Source organism: Heterodontus francisci, chromosome 5 (genome assembly GCF_036365525.1).
Source record: "Heterodontus francisci isolate sHetFra1 chromosome 5, sHetFra1.hap1, whole genome shotgun sequence".
Classification (NCBI taxonomy): domain Eukaryota; kingdom Metazoa; phylum Chordata; class Chondrichthyes; order Heterodontiformes; family Heterodontidae; genus Heterodontus; species Heterodontus francisci.
This window is the reverse complement of record NC_090375.1, coordinates 194847548-194866560: the sequence shown is the minus strand read 5'-3', so window position 1 is coordinate 194866560 and position 19013 is coordinate 194847548. Positions and strand designations below refer to the sequence as shown.

The 19013-nt window shown below is 43.3% G+C and overlaps 1 protein-coding gene across 1 annotated transcript in view; it reads right to left on the bottom strand.

The window, feature by feature from the left end:
* The window catches only part of topaz1 (testis and ovary specific TOPAZ 1), a 74622-nt gene that overhangs the window by 11973 nt on the left and 43636 nt on the right, over window positions 1–19013 (bottom strand). The window contains exons 15-16 of the mRNA XM_068032579.1: window positions 11409–11580; window positions 7937–8037 (exon numbers count right to left, since the gene is read on the bottom strand). Coding sequence (XP_067888680.1) covers window positions 7937–8037; window positions 11409–11580 — 273 coding nt within the window. The remainder of the gene's footprint in view (window positions 1–7936; window positions 8038–11408; window positions 11581–19013) is intronic.

Below are 19013 nucleotides of genomic sequence, written 5' to 3'. Positions count from 1 at the left end.
AAATAAAAGATGTTGCTATGGGTACCCGCATGGGTCCTAGTTATGCCTGTCCTTTTGTGGGATATGTCGAACGTTCAGTGTTCCAGTCCTACTCAAGCCCCTTCTCTCACCTCTTTTTCTGGTACATTGATGACTGTATCGGTGCCGTTTCCTGCTCCCAACCTGAACTGGAAAACTTCATCAACTTTGCTTCTAATTTCCACCCTTCTCTCACCTTTACATGGTCTCTTTCCGACACTTCCCTTCCCTTCCTCGACTTCTCTGTCTCCATCTCTGGGGATAGGCTGTCCACTAGTATTTATTCTAAGCCCACAGATTCCCACGGCTACCTTGACTATACTTCTTCACACCCTGCCTCCTGTAAGGACTCCATTCCATTCTCCCAGTTTTTCCATACCCGACGCATCTGTTCTGATGATGCAACCTTCCACAACAGCGCTTCTGATATGTCTTCCTTTTTCCTCAACCGAGGAATCCCCACCCCCCCCACCACCACTGCGGTTAACAGGGCCCACAACCATCTCTGACCTATTTCTCGCACTTCTGCCCTCTCCCCTTCCCCTCCATCCCAGAACCGCGACAGGGTTCCCTTTGTCCTCACTTTCCACCCCGCCAGCCTCCACATCCAAAGGATCATCCTCCCCCATTTACGCCACCTCCGGCGTGATGCCACCACCAAACGCATCTTCCCTTTCTCTCCCCATCAGCATTCCGAAGGGATCATTCCGTCTATGGCACCCTGGTCCACTCCTCCATCTCTCGAGGCCTCATCCTTTCCCACGGCACCTTCCCATGCAATTGCAGGTGGTGTAATACCTGTCCTTTTACCTCCTCTCTCACTATTCAAGGCCCAAACGCTCTTTCCAGGTGAAGCAACGATTTACTTGTACTTCCTTCAATTTAGTATTCTGTATTCACTGCTCACAATGCGGTCACCTCTATATTGGGGAGACCAAATGCAGATTGGGTGACTGCTTTGCGGAGCACCTCTGCTCAGTCCGAAAACATGATCCCGCGCTTCCGGTTGCTTGCCATTTCAACACCCACCCCGCTGCTCTCATGGCCACATTTCTGTCTTTGGCCTGCTCCAGTGTTCCAGTGAACACCATCGCAAGCTCGAGGAGCAGCACCTGATCTTTTTGATTAGGCACCATACAGCCTTGTGGATTGAACATTGAGTTCAATAATTTCAGAGCATGACTGACCCTTTTTTTTTTAACCATGTGCCTGTTTTTCATGTAGACAGAGCTGCTCATTATTCTATTCACACTCTCTCTGGCCTAATGCTTTGTCTTTCACCACAAGCATCAACATTCTCTTTGCCTTTGTCCTCAGCCCAACCACACACCTTCCCTTTTCTTCGCTTCCCCACCAACCCCCCTCTCTCCCACCCACCTTCACTTGCTTAAAACCTAATTCTTTTCTAACCTTTGCCAGTTCTGATGAAAGGTCACAGACCTGAAACGTTAATTTTGCTTTTCTCTCCACAGATGCTACCTGACCTGCTGAGTATTTCCAGCACTGTTTTTATTTGAGAACAAAAGGGAAGGTTTGTGAAAGGGTGAATAGGAGCGATTTAATGACATAAGGGACGCAAGTCAAAAATAGGTGATAACAGGATAAGTACAAAACTTCCCATCACTAAGGCATCAGAGCAAAGTTCTTCTGTTGTGTCACATCCAATTAAGAATGGAGAGGGACAACAAGGCAGCAAGCAAGAGGAGTCTACATGAAAATTCCCAACCTTAATTATAATCAGCCCATCCTTTTGAGTACCAGAGACAGCCCTGAAGTATTTGCACATATTGTCAGACAAAAATGTACCAAGTGGACAATCCCAATTGGTGATCATAGAGATCAGTGCCCAGCCAATTTGCTGGACTCCACGGCACATTAAAAGGTTTACTGCACTGATCACAGGGAAGCTGGAGACTTGATGACACCCTGTCTGTAGACTTGAACACACCTGTTGACCAAGGCGGGAGTAATGCACTGTTAATTCAATCCCACTACTCCACAGGTCACAGCATATTAGTAAAGTTTCCCACCTACTTGCAAATTAGCCAAATTAAACACTTTATCGCCCAGAATAAAGCACACCAAACCAGGGTTCTTTAAACAACAACAAAATTAACTATTTATTAATAAACTAAATCCTAAACAATAATGAGATAAATCTATATAGGAAAAGATTTTATAACATCTTATCCTTCCTAACCCTCATGCACACACACACAAACATAGATTCAAAAACCGGTTAACTGGGGAATAAGACTTTTTGGTGTTCAACTGTTCCTTAGGAATAAAATAGTTGGTGGTCACGGTTTGGTAGGATATTTTCGGATTGGTGAGGTGTCCCAGAGTCGAAGAGTTGGATGCCAGGCGAGTGTGATGAACAGTCTGTGATGGGTAGACGTTCAAGGCAATTTGTCTGCAACAGGTGTCACACAGATCTTTCAACAAAAAGGTGCAGCAACAAGTCTACTTAAATTTTAAAGTAGCAGTCTATCAATAGAAGCTTTCTTGAGATTTCCGGATCTCCCAAAAACATAAGTAACAGGAATCACTCTTGAGGTGGAGATTTTCCACAGACCGATGGCAATAGGAATTTGCTACCTTTAACAATGCAGGGCTTCCTCTTGGCAAAGGAGCCTTTCTCCACAGAGAGCAGCAACTCCTCTTTCTCAGGTCTTTTTCTCTCTCCAGGCAGAACGCAACCACAACTCAAATGTCGGATTCCTTTTTTTTTTTAAACAAGAGAGCCAAGGCTTCCTTTCAGGGAGAGGTCTTTTTCTAGTCTGCAAACACAGGTCCCAACCAGTTTGTTGTGCTTCCTGTCTGCCCAGCACTGGTCTTTCACAAAGCCAAAATGAAACTGAAACTCTCCAACAATAAGGCATGTGATCTGTCATTTCCCTTGCTGTTGTTTGGAAACAGGTTGCCTTGCAGTCTGTGTGCCACCCAGTTCAGCATTCAATGTCTCAGAAAAAAACCTTTTTTTCCTCAGATTTTTTAAAAACACAGAACTCCAAGTTTTCTTTTTAAAAAACAAAGCACTTGCAACATCAATCTCTGGTCAAGCTATTCCCGTGCAGCGATTACACTGGCACTTATCTGACAATGTGGAAAATTGTCCAGGAACCTGCTATCCACAAAAAGGCAGAACAAATCCAACCCAACCAATTACTACCCTGTCAGCCTCCTCCCAGTCCTTAGCAAAGTAATGGAAGGAGTTATCAACAGTCCCATCAAGTGGCACCAACACACAAATAACATACTTGCCAACCCAAAGTGCGGGTTCTACCAGAACCACTCGGTTTCAGACCTGTCACAGTCTTGATGCAGACGTTCATTTGAGAGCTGAATGCCAGAGGAGAGAGGAGAATAGTTTTCCTTGACATTAAAGCAGCATGTGATCAAATATGGAACTAGGAGCCCTAACGAAACTGAGGTTAATAGGTTTCAAGTAGATGATCTTCCAATGGCAGCAATCATCCTCAACACACATGAAAATATTGTAGTTGTTGGAGGCCAATCATAGTCTCTGGACATTGCTGCTATAGTTCCTCAGAGAAGTGTTCTCTGCCCAACTATCTTCAACTTCCTATGAATGGCCTTCCCTTCACCATAAGGTCAAGAGTGGAGCCGTTCCCTGATGATTCTAAAACATCCATCTCCATCCATAACTCCACTGATAATGGAGCAGCCTATGACAGTTCACAGTAGGAACACCCAGGTTTGGGCCGACATGAGGCAAGCAACTATCACACCAGAGATGTGCCAAGTAACGACCATTTCCAACAGAAAACCCCCCAACGATTGCCAAGTCACCCGCCATCAACATGGGGGTCCATTCATTGACCAGAAGCTTAACTGGCCTAAGTCACATCAACAATGCGTCTATAAGAGCAGCAAAGAGACTGGATACAGTGCAACTTGCAGCCTTTTCCCAGAACATCGCCCGAGTCTTCAACAAGATCTGTCAAACAGAACTTCTGAACAAAGCCTTGCACAATTTATATTCATGGCTATCTGACTTCTTCTCAAATCTGTTGCGTGCTAATCCCTTTTCCATTCACAGATTCCCTAAAATAGTGTACAATCTTTTCTACTTCTATGCCTTCTTTATATCAATGCCCTACTCTAATCATCATCTAACCCTACTCACTTTTCTACTGATTATTTCATTCTGCAGTCCTCTACTTCTTTCAGCTGTCATGGTATCAGTACTCACTGTGACATAAATGAAGCATAATGGTCTCTATTATGTCATACTGTTAGTTTATTTATCACAGTATGCGTCTGATTGAAAACCAGGTGCATTCACAGAAAACAGTCTAGCCTGTCTTGATGCAACAGCTCCAGAATATCCTTGTGCCTGGCCAAGATAACCAAGTAAGAAGGTTCAAGGCAATTAATTCAGTTACAAGCGTACCTTACAGATTGTTTGATGGTTATTTGATTGGTAGCTCAGAGTTTCAGACAAATTAAAATCTGCTTCAATTCCAGAAAATTTTTTCTAAATGTATTTTTCAAACTGTAAATTGTATAGCCTGTCTGAAGCCACCCAAGGCGCTGATAGACCACAGAGACTCTTTGGACTGTTGATTACTATCCATCATGTAAAGGTTAGCATTCATGGACCTTGGGTCCATTCCAGCTTACACTGCAGTTTAGCAGACTGTTACCATTGTATTTCTCAAGGGATATTTGAGTCTACAACTCCTGCAATTCCTAAGTGCGTCATTGTTTTTGGTCACTTGTCCATTTAATAAATCTGTGGTAGCAGTTTATAGACTAATCCAAGATCTGGTAAAGTTTTTATTATACAGTCTTCCAAAATGAGGAAGATTACTTGACTATTGATGATATAACTAGTGGCCAAAATACACGAATGAGGACTTTGTTTCATTCCTTGGCTTTCGATGGATATTGGGCAGGTAAAGACATATTCCGGATTGCCGCCTTGCCTGCAGGAAGGATCTGATAGATCCAAGAATATTTATAGAGTCAGCCTTGAGGCAGTGGGTAGCATTCTCGCCTCAGAGTCAGTAGGTCATGGGTTCATGCCCCACTCTAGAAACTTGAGCACACAATCTAAACTGACTTCAATGCAATACGGAAGGATTGCTGCACTATTAAAGATGCTGCCTTTCGGAAGTGATGTTAGACCAAGGCCCCGACATCTAGTCGATGTAAAAACATCCATGGCACTCTTTGAAGAGGAGGAAAGGAGTTCTCCGGCAAGACTTTTTCAATCGCCAAACTAAAATAGATTGTTATTTATTACACTGCTGTTTGTGGGACTTTGCTGTGCACAAATTGACTGTTACATTACAACAGTAACTACACACAAAAGAAAAAGCACTTCATTGCTTAAGAAACACTGTGGAATGTTCTGAGGTTGTGTAAAGCAATATATAAATGTAAAAATCCAAAAACAAATGTGGCACATATTCAAGAAAGGGTGCAAGGACAGTCCTAGCAACTACAAGCTAGTTTAATATCAGTGGTGGGCAAGCTTTTAGAAACATCAATCAGGGAAAATATCAACAGACACTTGAGAGGTTCGAGTTAATTAAGGACAGCCAGCACGGATTTGTAAGTGACAGATCATGCTTGACTAATCTAATTGAGTTTCTTGCTCAAGTAACAGAGAAGGCTGATGAAGGGAATGCAGTGGATGTTGCTTATCAAACACTTTCTTAAAATCCATGTAAGGTACCACATAAAAGACTGGTTAACAAAACTGAGGCTCATGGAATAGGAGGGTCAGTGTCCAATTAGATTTTTAAAAATTGGCATAAGGACACAAAATAGCGAGTTGTAGTAAATGGTTGCTTTTCAGACTGGAGGATGATAGACAGTGGTGTTTCCCAAGGCTCAGTGCAAGGACCACTGCTTTTTTTTTTATTACATAAATGACGTGCATCTTGGAATACAGAGTAGACTCTCAAAATTTGCTGATGACACCAAACTTAGAGGTGCGACCAACGGTGAGGATAATATGAACCACCTGCAACAGGACATAGATAGGTTAGCAGAATGGGCAGACAAATGGCAGATGGAATTTAATGCTGACAAGTGAGGTGATGCATTTTGGCAGAAGGAATGGGGAGAGGCAACATGTACTTAGTGGCACAGTTCTAAAGAGTGTGCAGGAACAGACGGACCTGAGGGTGCACATGCATCGATCTTTGAAGGTGACAGGACGTATTGAGAGACTGGTTAGCAAAGCATATGGGATCTTGAGCTTCATAAATGAAGGCATTGAGTACAAAAGCAGGAAGGTTATGCTGAACCTTTATAAAGCTCTGGTTAGGCCCCAACTGGAGTACTGCGTCCAGTTCTGGTCACTACACTTCAGGAAGGATGCGAGGGTCCTTGAGAAGATGCAGAGGAGATTTACCAGGATGGGGGATTTTAGTAACAAGGTTAGGTTGGAAAAGCTGTGTTTGTTCTCCTTATAACAAAAAGAGATTGAGGGGAGATTTCATAGAAGTGTGCAAGATTATGACAGGCTTAGATAAGTTAGACAAGGAAAAACTGTTCCCATTAACAAATGGTACAAGGACTAGCGGACACAGATTGAAAGTTTGGGGCAAAAAAATGCAGGGGGAATATGAGGAAGAACTTTTTTTTTTTTAAAACGCAGCAGGTGGTAATGACCTGGAACACTCTGCCCACATGCTTGGTGGAAGCAGAAACGATTACTGACTTCAAGAGGAAGTTGGATTGCCACTCGAGAGAAACAGACTTGCAGGGCTACGAGGATCGAGCGGGGGAGTGGGACTGACAGGATACCTTTGTGGAAAGCCGGCATGGACTCGATGGGTCGAATGACGTCCTTCTGTGCCGTAAATAATGACTGTGACATTCACTCACTAATCTTCTTGCAGTGCGACGGCTGAACATTACCTTTAATTCTCCTACATGCTCTTTAAGGAGGATTGAAAACCTGGTTTCTTTCAATCCTTGAAATTGAATAATTTATCCCAACATTGATAACTCCAATTTTAGCCCTACTTCAGCTACTACTATTCTTCAGCTCACCATCAGCTTTGGTCTCAAACAGAGATCACACATCTTGTCCATTGCCAGTTTTCCTCAAAAAATTCCCTTTCCTCCTGCATGCCAGATTTTTATAACCCCTTCAGTACTGCACACATATTGGAAGATACCCCTCATCTGGACGGGGAACAAGAAAAAGCCCTTTACCGGATGATCAATGCTTTGCTCACCTCCAGCCTTCAATCTCTCACTTGATCACAACCACTGTCATTTTTTTTTTTTTAAAGTGGATCCAACTATGCTCACAGCTTGTGAACTTCCCTCTCAGCTCCAAACATGCAGTCCAATACACTCTCCTACAGTGTGCATCCTTCCTATATCATCCCTACTACATCGAAATTAAAACCCATCACACAAACTCCTACTGTAATTCTTTGAGTGCTGAAAAGTCAACCTTCTCGCTTTCCAGTCTTTTCCTCCTACAGTCTTTTAAAACCCTAGGTTGGCATCATCTAACCACCAGCTCCTGATTCAGCTCAGCTCATTCCAAACATGCTGTTATCCTGCACTGTGTCCTGGCCTTTGACTTTAGCTTCTCAATAAGTAAAAATTGTAAATTAAGTCAATTAAAACAGTGACTGGTGACATTCCAGCAGTAATCTGGATTAGGCAGCAGGTAAATAACTTCATTAAAATAATGCACAAAGCTATTTGGCAACACCACATCAACCAGTCCCGTGAACTATAAAGTGTGGATACAAAAATTTCAAGCCCTCACCAAGGTAACAAGAGCTTTGAATGTTCTTTGGTGTTGAAAATGACAAAAAGGAAACAGCAAGGGTGAAGACACAAATAAAATTAATTGGTATCTTCTGAAAATAAATGGAATTCACTCTATCACTCAGCTAAACGGGCCTTGACATACCTTTTTCCACTGCTCACTTTTATAGTATGCAACCATCACAGAGATTCCAATCCGAACAAGAAATTTCTTGGCCATACCATTGATGTGTGGCTTTTGGCAACCTGAAACACAAAGCACAACGCACAAAATGTAAATTACACTTTCTGTGTTCGAATAATTCATTCTGCACTCATTTTATTACTAACTGCATACCACCACCACCCCTACAACTCCCTGGTCCAGTCATTTTTGTCAACATTCATAATTTGAAACTTTCAAAGTAATTTGCGCATCACAATGTATCTGCAAACTTCCCACCACCTGTACACTGCGGTGTCTCATCACTCCAGTCAATCAGCTACCCCATTTTAGTGCTTTTTATTCTCCCCCTACCTGCTGCAAATGGCATTTCAACGGTCATTTTACATTCTTAACCAGGAAATTGTTGTTGAAATGCAGGGGAGTGATTCTCTTAAAGATTTCCACATGATATTGAGAAAGACACTGTTATTGAACACCTTTGGTTAGCTAATGGGTATGGCAGCTTTGCAGTTAAGGTACTGGACTAGCAATCCAGAGTTTGCACGTGCAAATGCCACCACGGCAACTTCTGAAACTGAATTCAATAAATCTGGTTATTTGTGGTGAGCTAGCATCCAAAAATGACCAAGAAATCTGCCAGAAAATCATGAAACCCCAACTGGTTACTAACACTCCTACCTGGGTCTGGGAGAGCTGTGACGCCAGTCCAGGAGGCCTGGGTTCAATTCCTGGCCAACGCAAAGCTTATTTAAATCGGGGGTAAATGGGAGCGTGGAATTCGAAACACAAACAGATCAGCCGTGATCTTATTGAATGGTGGAGCAGGCTCGAGGGGCCGAATGGCCTACTTCTGCTCCTAATTTGTATGTTCATAGTCCCACATTACATGCTAGACAGCTGTGGGCAATAAATATTGTCTGGCAGGTGCTGTCCACCTCCCTAGAAAAAAAGCAAGCTAAATAAAGGCCTTTAATAAATTCAAGAGGGAGCCTGAGCAAATCCTACCTCTACACCACTTTATAGTTTCTTCTGCATCCCATATCTCATCATCCCTGCACCATTCCAGTTTGTTGTCCCAAACTACTACTATTCCTGACCCAAATCTTTGGCCCCACATCCTATACCAGCCACAATACTTTTCACTGCTGGTGTTCCCCACCCCAATCCTTTGCCACACCTCCCTTCCCCATTTAACACCCTCCTTGGCTCCACTCAATTAATGTTCCCCGTAACATTCCTGGTTATGAAACAAAAGAACACATGCAAGACTGAAATGGAGATACAAATGAGTGTGAAATGGTGGAAACAAAGATGAGTGCAACGCACCAAGTGACATAAGGAGAGAAAGACAGTGGCAAACAAAAGGCTGCACAGATATATGGAGGCAGAGATAAACAGAGAGAGATAGAAAATATTAATTTTGTCATATGGAACTCTGCCTGAGACTTGTTTTTTACTGAACATTACAACAAATTTCTTTTAAAAAGCACAACAGAACAGCTAAAGATGGCCGCGCACAATTTGCAAATGAGAAGCTAAAGGCCGGCTGGGAGACAGAGGTAATTGCCCAGTCTAACTGGAACAATGGGGGTGCTCCCTAATTCAATTAACTAGAATGGTTTTTTCAACGTTGGTCATCAAAGGCCTTCGACACCCATTGACTTTGAAAGAGACAATCCCACCACCCCCCCTCCCCACAAACAAAGTATGTTTGCTGTTTGCACAGCTTGAGAGGAGAAATTTGAATTTCAAAAAACCTTCCAGAAACTTCTGTTTCAAAGGTGGTCACATGACATGTTTGCCTGTGTGACTCAGTTTGTGAATTGTGCCTCTGAAAGCAGACAGAAACTGAAATTCAAGGAGGAACATCTCTCCTCTCTCCAGCAAAGTCCCAGGAAGGCCTCGGCTGCAGCTAAACTTCTAATCTACAGATCCCGACGGACATAAATTTAGTTTAGAGATACAGCACTGAAACAGGCCCTTCGGCCCACCGAGTCTGTGCCGACCATCAACCACCCATTTATACTAATCCTACACTAATTCCATATTCCTACCACATCCCCACCTGTCCCTATATTTCCCTACCACCTACCTATACTAGGGGCAATTTCTAATGGCCAATTTACCTATCAACCTGCAAGTCTTTGGCATGTGGGAGGAAACCAGAGCACCCGGAGGAAACCCACACAGATACAGGGAGAACTTGCAAACTCCACACAGGCAGTACCCAGAATTGAACCCGGGTCGCTGGAGCTGTGAGGCTGCGGTGCTAACCACTGTGCCACTGTGCCATCATCAAGGAGGACAGATAAAGTCTCTCTTTGGCCTTCCAGAACCAGAGAAGCAAGCCAGAAACATGCTCGTGGCCCAGCAAGGAGTTCAAGACTTCAATTTCACCTGAGGACACTGGGACTATACTTCCATATTTAAATTCCATTTTTATTAAACCTCCCCAATCTGTATCTGTTTGTGTGTGTGTGTCTCTCATATGAATGTGAGCGTGGATGTGTCATGTATTTTAGTAATTTTTACCAGTTCAGTGATAAGGTGAATAAACTTACATCTTTCTTGTTTAAACTCAAGAAAACCTGTCTGATTGGTTCATTTACAATTATAATTAGAGAAGGAGCAAGTGCTCACTGAGGTAGTAAGTCAAATCACTGCGTTGAAAAGATAAACCCTGTTGCAGTCAAACCAGAAAAGGGGCAAATGGCGATCCTCAGACCTCTTCCTCACCTGGTCAGAACGAGAGAGAGAGAGACACACACACACGGGGGGGGTGGGGGGGGAGGGAGAGAGAGCAAAACAAGAGGAGAAAGATCACCGACACACACAGAGCAAGCATGAGAGCACCAAGCAAAAACTCGAAGCCGGGTTGCAGTAGTGGCATTATGTGTTCTTGGTATCCCCAAGTTAGGGAGTGAAAACTTAGCCAGGTTTGCTGCTTTTAATCGCTGTCCAACGATCGCATCTATGCATTTGCGGGCATTAGCTGAGGACTTGGCTGCAACCCACCTCTTACTTTAGAGTACTCTTACACTGACAATATGAGGAATGGCACTTGGGCCAAATAACCAGGGTGCCAGGGAGTTGTACCTCAATGAGGAGTCGCTGCCTTCAGCAACACCGAACATGAAATCAGTGAATGATGCAGCTCTCAAAACTACAAGGGATCTGGCAACCATTAATGTTTTAGGATGACTATCCAAATACATGTGGAAGATAAACAAACAATTCAAGACGTCAATAATTTTGCAATATCTCTGTCACTTAAAAACTACAGTAAAATTCTCAGACATTGTAGAAAAGAAATGGTCACAAAAAAACTGCAGTGATGTTGCTTTGGTAGTGGCCAGAAGTCTGGCAGCAAAAAACATTTCAGAACAATTCTCAAGCCAGTAACTAAGAGCATCCAATACTTTCATGCTGACGTTTATCAAATGAACCACACCTGCTTTTGCAAATTCGCAGAAGGGGACTGCAGCTCCATTATCCTTGTTTTTTACGAGCGTAACAGCAATGTATGTGGCAATCTTGTGGAGTTCGCTCTTCGCATCATTGTTCCAATGTAACTTCTGAAATAACATTCCCACCTTGTTCCATTCTCCTTTTTCTTTATATTGCTGCAAAGCAAAGTAAGGTCAAAAAACAGAATGATCAGAAGCCCTCCTATATCTAAGGCAGCAATGTACATAGTGTAGGCCAGGAAGTCCTGTGCTGAGTGGATGGTTATAGCTGGGGTGGTACGAAAGTGAGCTTCAGTTGAGAAGAAAAGACCTGCATTATATAGTGCCTATCTAGACCTCGGGATGTCGCAAAGAGCTTTGTTGTAATGTAGGAAATGCAGCAGCCAATTTGTACACAGCAAGATCCCACAAATAGCAATGTAAAAATGACTAATCTTTTTAGTGTTGTTTGTTGAGGGATAAATATTGGCCCGGTCACTAGGGGAGAGCTCCCCTGCTCTTCATGGGACACCACCTACGCCCACCTAAGAAAGCAGACAGAGCCTCATTTTAGCATCTCAGCCAAAAGATGGCACCTCCAATATGCAACACTCCCTTGATACTGCACGGGAGTGTTGGTCAGGTTTTGTGGTCAAATGTCTGGAGTGGGGCGCGATACTACAGCCACTAACTCAGAGGTCAGAAGATTCCCATTGAGTCAAGGTTAACACCACCGGGCAAGGAAAAAATAATAGCTAAACAACTTGCTGTCACTGACTATGTGAACATTTAAGTGTCATACTTAGATTATGGAGGTGATTGTGGCATCACAGCCCACAACAAAATCAGCACTAAAATGGTCCCAAACCCCCAGGATTCAGCAGCATCAAAAAAGCAAATGACAAAAGCTGTGAAACATACAAATCCTTTGCTTGACAGAAACCTTTCCAGAATGACTTGTGCTGCTAAATCTAAGATTTTAAAACCAAAGAGTGTTTCTAGTTATAATTCTTAATTAAAATGCAAAGTGTATGGAGAGTACTTTCAGTTCAAAAAAATAATGCTGGTCTGAAAGATTTTTATATAATTTTTGATTGGAGACCCACCACTTTGAAATGGTTAGGCTACAGTTATGATGATGGCCTCCAGTTTTGGGCATCTTTAATTTAGAAAAGACCTCAAGCCCATGGCGAAGATGGGAAGAGAGATTTCACTGAGATGACAGCAAGGATGAGAGGACAAAGGGGAAATGAGAGCTGGCAGAATGGGCTGTACAGTCTCCTTTGGTGCTGTAAAATTCGATGACTGCATAATGCGTAAAGCTGGGCAGCATACGGGACTGAACTGCTATATCCATTACACATAAAAGCAGGCATTATGTCAGATGTTACAGAACAGGCAACATGAAGTATCACAAATGCTTTTCAAAACCAGGAAACAGGCTTGACAAGCAGAAACATACACCTGTATTTTAGCAGACAGCTCATAGCATTGCTTACAGTGAGTTCGAGGATACACCTTTTAATATCATATAATGTACATAAAGAGTTCTGCTGATTTACAGCGATTGAATAACTTAAGTAGCATTTTTGTTAAGAGTGGTAGTCTAGTTATATTTTCAGGCTCAAGTTAAAATGAATGTGAGCATTTTTGCATATAATGTTGTTTGATAAAGGAGAGGCGATTATATAGTGCAATTGTGAGCCTATTATCATGATATAAGTGTTGTGGAATAAACAGAGTTGTGGTAGTTGCCTCTCTAATCCAGAGATAATGCAGAAGGATTTTTTCCTATAAAAAACAGCTGCAAACCTTGACCAGCCTAAAATAAGACAAATGTTGAGAGCTTTGTTTCCGAGTTAACAAGCTTAGGAAAGGAACTAAGCTACATAATTCAAACAAACAGTTCTGTGAGACTGTCCAGTTATGCATATGACTGAAAACTCCTTTTTAAATTGAATTATTGAATGGATGCATTAAATACTGAATCAGCTATTTAAATCAAAGGAGTCCTGACAATCGTTTCAGGGTGTTTTAAGCAAGTTGTGATGCTCAAATTGGAAATATCTAACCTACAACCTGCAAGGTCAGGCTAATCCAGCTCTTGCAGTACTGAGAAATGAAAATCAGTGAAAGAATGTTAAATTAATACAGGATTTTTTGCAAATTATTTAGAACCATAGAAATGTTACAGCATAGAAGGAGGCCATTCAGCCCATCGTGTCTGCGTGACTGAAAAAGCTGCCGCCCATTCCAATCCCGCCTTCCAGCACCTGGTCTATAGCCTTACAGGTTACAGCACTTCAGGTGCAGGTCCAGGTACCTTTTAAATGAGTTGAGGGTTTTTGTCTCCACCACTGATCCGGGCAGCAAATTCCAGACACACCCACCTTCTAGGTAAAAAACGTTTTGCCTCTAATACTTCTACCAATCACCTCAAATCTGTGCCCCCTGGTAACTGACCTCTCCACTGGGGAAACAGGTCCTTCCTGTCTACTCTATCTAGGCCCTTCATAATTTTGTACACCTCAGTTAAGTCACCCCTCAGCCTCCTCTGTTCGAAGGAAAACAACCTTAGCCGATCCAAGCTTTCCTCATAGCTGCAATTTTCCAGCTCTGGCAACATTTTTGTAAATCTCCTCTGTACTCTCCCCAGAGCAATTATATCCTTCTCGCAATGTGGTGACCACAATTGCACACAATACTCCAGTTGTGGCCTAACCAGTGTTTTATACAGTTCCAGCATTACATCCGTGCTTTTGTATTCAGTACCTCGGCCAATAAAAGAAAGCATTCCATATGCCTTCTTCACCACTCTATCTACCTATCCTGCCACCTTCAGGGACCTGTGGCCACGCACTCCAAGGTCTCTCACTTCCTCTACCCCTCTCAATATCCTCCCTTTTATTGTGTATTTCCTTGCTTTGCTTGCCCTCCCAAATGCATTACCTCACATTTCTCCAGATTGAATTCCATTTGCCACTTTCCCACCCACTCAACCAAACCATTGACATCATTCTGGAGTCTACGGCTATCCTCTTCACTATCAACTACATGGTCAATTTTTGTGTCATTGGCAAATTTCCCAATCATGCCTCCCACATTTAAGTTCAAATCATTAACATATACCACAAACAGCAAGGGACCCAACACTGAGCCCTGTGGAACGCCACTGGAAATGGCTTTCCATTCACAAAAACATCCGTTGACCATTACCCTTTGTTTCCTATCACTGAGCTAATTTTGACTTTTCTAACCAGTCTACCATGTGGGGCCTTGTCAAATGCCTTACTAAAATCCACGCAAACAACATCCACTGCACTACGCTCATCAATCCTTCTAGTTACTGCCTCAAAAAAATTCAATTAAGTTGGCAAGACACAACCTTCCCTTTACAAATTCATGCTATCTCTGATTAATCCGTGGCTTTGTAAGTGATTGTTTATCCGATCTCTCAGAATTGATTCTAATAATATTCCAACCGCCGAGGTCAGACAGACCGGCCTATCCCTCGCACCCTTTTTAAACAATGGTACAAAGTGCGCAGACCTCCAATCCTCTGGTACCTCGCCTGTATCTAGTGAGGATATTTGGGGATCTATAGTATACTCCTAGTAGTGGGGCTGCCCCTTTTTTATTTCGGAGCTCAACCCATATAGCCTCACAGCTGTAATTGATTCTTTAACCAATAATGCGACACCCCCTCCTTTTTATCCCCCTATCTTGCCCAAAAACTCTAGATCAAGGGATGTTGAGCTGTCATTTTTGCTCCTCTTTAAGCCAAATTTCCATTATAGCAATGATATCATGCTGCCATGTGTCTATCTATGCACTCAGCTCATCAGCTTTATTTGCTATTCTTCTTGCATTTAAATAAATTCCTTTTTTTAACTGCCAAATTCTTGTTCTGAACATTTTTTAATCTTTGCTTCTTCTGTCTTTCAGAGTTACTTGCTCATTTTCTGTCTCCCGTTCCCTGCTCTGAATTTGTCCTATCTGAAACTGCACTCAGGTCACCATCCACCGCCAATCTAATTTAAACCATCCCCAACAGCACCAGCAAACCTTCCTGCAAGGATACTTGTCCCGGTCTTGTTCAGGTGTTGGCCGTCTGGCTTGTACAGGTCTCACCTTCCCCAGAACTGGTCTCAATGCCCCAGAAATCTCAACCCAGAAATCTGAAGCCCTTCCTTCTGCATCATCTCTCCAGCCACACATTCATCTGGTGTATTCTCTTATTTTTATACCTTAGAAGTAATCCAGAGATTACTACCTTTGAGGTCCTACTTGCTGATCTTTTTCCTAACTCAATTAACTCAGCTTGCAGGACTTCATCCCTTTTTCTACCTATATCGTTGGTACCAATGCGGACCATGACCTCTGGCTGTGCATCCTCACCCTCCAGAATACTCTGCAGCTACTTGGTGATATCCATGACCCTTGCACCAAGGAGGCAACATACCATTCTGGAATCACATCTGCGACCAGAAACGCCTGTCCAGTCCCCTAACTACAGAATCCCCTACCACTACTGCTCTCCTGTCTTTTCTCCTCCCTCCCTGCACAGCTGAGCCACCAGTGGTGCTCCGGTCATGACTCTCGCTGCACTCTCCAGAGGAACCTCTCTCCCATCGGTACTCAGAACTGAATACTGGTTAGAAAGTGGGATGCCCTCCGAGAACTCCTGCACCATCTGCCTTGTCCTTCTTGTCTGTCTGGCAGCCACTCAGTCCCTCTCTGCCTGCGCTCTCTTAAGCTGCGGGGTGACCACTTCCTGAAATGTACTATCCACGTATCTCTCATCCTTGCGAATGCACCTCAGTGACACCAGCTACTCCTCGGGTTCCAAGATTCAGCGCTCGAGTTTTTGCATTTGGTGGCACTTTCTGCACATGTAGTTGCCAGGACATGGGTAGGGTCCTGGAGTCCACACAGGGCACAGGATGTGCATTTGATGGGTATGAGCAGCCCTGCCATGCCTTGAATTACTTAATTACTGCACTAAAATTTGAAGTTAAATAAAACACAATAAAATGGTTATACGTAGAACAAACAAATGAGTAACCACCTACTGACTACTGGTATTTTAGCATCCACTTAGTAGACAGACTTAAATGTTAGAGAAAAAAGAAAAATAAGAAAATACCCACCAGATACTCACCGACTAGCTCTCTGTGCCTCACCACTCACTCTCTCCCCTCTCGTGCTGTTTGTAGTTCCGAAGTCTCACCCAACCCATCACCTACCTGCTTCCCTGTGATGTCACACCTTGATTTTTCTTTCCAATCACATGCTGTGCTGTTGGAGATGTGGGAACGTGCTCTGCCGGTGGTTCCTGCGCTCATTTTAAACTCCTCTCTCCCGATGTGCTCTGCTGCTGTCTTATTTTCCATTTGAGAAGCTAGATACCATCAATTTCTATTTCAGAGTGAAGGTTGGAAAGCTTCATCTCTAACCCCCCCAAAGAATGTGATGCCAGATCACTTTAACAGTGAACAGAAGGGATACTGCAATAAGATCGACCAAAAAAATAAAGCAAATTGGAGAACTTAAATTAGAACAAGATTCTCTCTCATTTTTTTGTCAGACTGCAATCGCAGCAAAGAACCTGAGCACGGAAAGCAATGCAAATCACATGATCGTAACAACGATGAAAACAAAGCAATTAGCACTGCCACACAGCTAAGGAGCAAATGAATAATATTAATGCAGCAGCAGGCACTAAAATTAAATAGGCGAGGTGGGCAAGACTGAATTAATAAATTCATAAGACCAGAGGGTACTTCAACACATCAACTGAGCAGCAAGCACAGCAATGAATTAATAAATTAAATGCAGCAGGCACCAGTGAATTAATACTCCTTTCCTACCTTTACAGCTGCTGCTTCCTGCCACTAAGCGACTTGTGCCAGTTTCACCGGCAGTTTACTTTTCAAAGCGCTATGACCAATTATCAAGTTATTGCCGACTGTAAAGATAAGTTAAAGGGAAAAGTAAACGCCTTTCAGCTTAAAAAGTTTTTTTTAAAGTAACGGTTCTTAGGCACTTAAATCATTTAATACCATGCATTTGTATAGTACAATAGCCAGTTTAAGTGCTTCTAAGCATTCTTGTGCTTTAAAGATGCTTTGCCGGCATTCAGGAAGATTGTTGGGAGTAAAGCTTTCTAGAAGGGAGGGGCAGGTTAACTGGGGTGGTAGTGGGCAGATGGCACAATCAGCAGTTGTGGTTGGGGGAGTGGGCACCAGACGTGAACTACTGGGCTTACTATACCACCAGGGATAGCAAACAGTGGGTAGGCAGATGCAGAAATTGGGAAGCCAGTTATCACCCCACCAAGGAAAACAAACAACATCAAGCACGTGGGAGTTAAACAGACTCCAATCCAAAAGCAGGTGGTTGGAAGATTATGGGAGAGAAATTGGTCTGTAGTGCCCATTTTTGTTTAGGCACTACAGGGCCTCCCGACACTTGAAATTGGCAAATGGTAGGGCGTGTGGAGTTCCAACGGGATGTACACCGAAACTCATCTTGGTAAAGAGGTTTGCACATGTGCAGTTAATGACTGTCAGTGGCATGCACGGCAACGCTGATTTGATGCCAGTGGTGCCATTTATGAGCAGCACGCTCCAGCCTACGCAGAGTTAAACTCGCACAGCTGTACATGCTGTTAAATGGCATAAAGGAGCATCTCCACCAAACACCCCCTCCCCCCCACAAACCAGCACTGCCTACAAGGATCATGAACTACTTGCATAAATTGCTGGACATGGCTGCTGGTGCAATTGTATACGTTTTTGGAGCTTTCCTATACTTGCCTAACGTTTCAATAGTTTACAGGGAGTGGTCTGGTTGGTGCTGAAGTACTTTTTTTGTTCACTTAAAAGCTCGTGTTGAGACAAGTTGCTTCCTAACAAATTGGCCTGTGAGGACTTCCTCTTGGAATTAACATGTCTGGGAGAACAAGCAGAGCCAATGCAAAGCTGGACACGTTGCTAGAAGAGGGAGGAGGGGGATGAAGGACGGGGAGAGGGCTCTCAGCAGGAGACCATTATCTACCCAGGGTCTTCTGTGTCTTCAAGTGGCAAGGACCAATGCTTGAGATGTCTTCACTTCACTGAAGATGTCATGACTGAAATATGTCAACTGTTGCAGTCACATCTGCAACCTCAAAGCAGGGTTAGGACCGCATTACTTGCGGCTGTCAAGGTGATTGCAGCTCTCAACTTTTATGCATCTGGCTCGTCCCAGGCTGCTGTTGGAGAGATTACCAACATCTTGCTGTTTGCAGTACACTGCTGCTTAAGAGAGGTCATTGAGGCTTTCTAAAGGAGAGAGACAGCTTCATCTCATTTTGTTTTGCCACAGCCAAGTAGGCAGATCAAACAGGAAGGTTTGCACATAGTGCAGGTTTCCCTATAGTGGAGGATGCTATTGACTGCATGCACAATGTCCTGCATACGCTTCATATGGACTGGGTCATTTTCATGATCAAAAGGGATTCCAATCTCTGAATGTGCAGCTGGAGTGCGGCTACAGACAACTCATGCAGTTGGATGCCCATTATCCTGGCAGCAGTCAGGATTCCTTCATTCTGCAGCAGTCCTCCT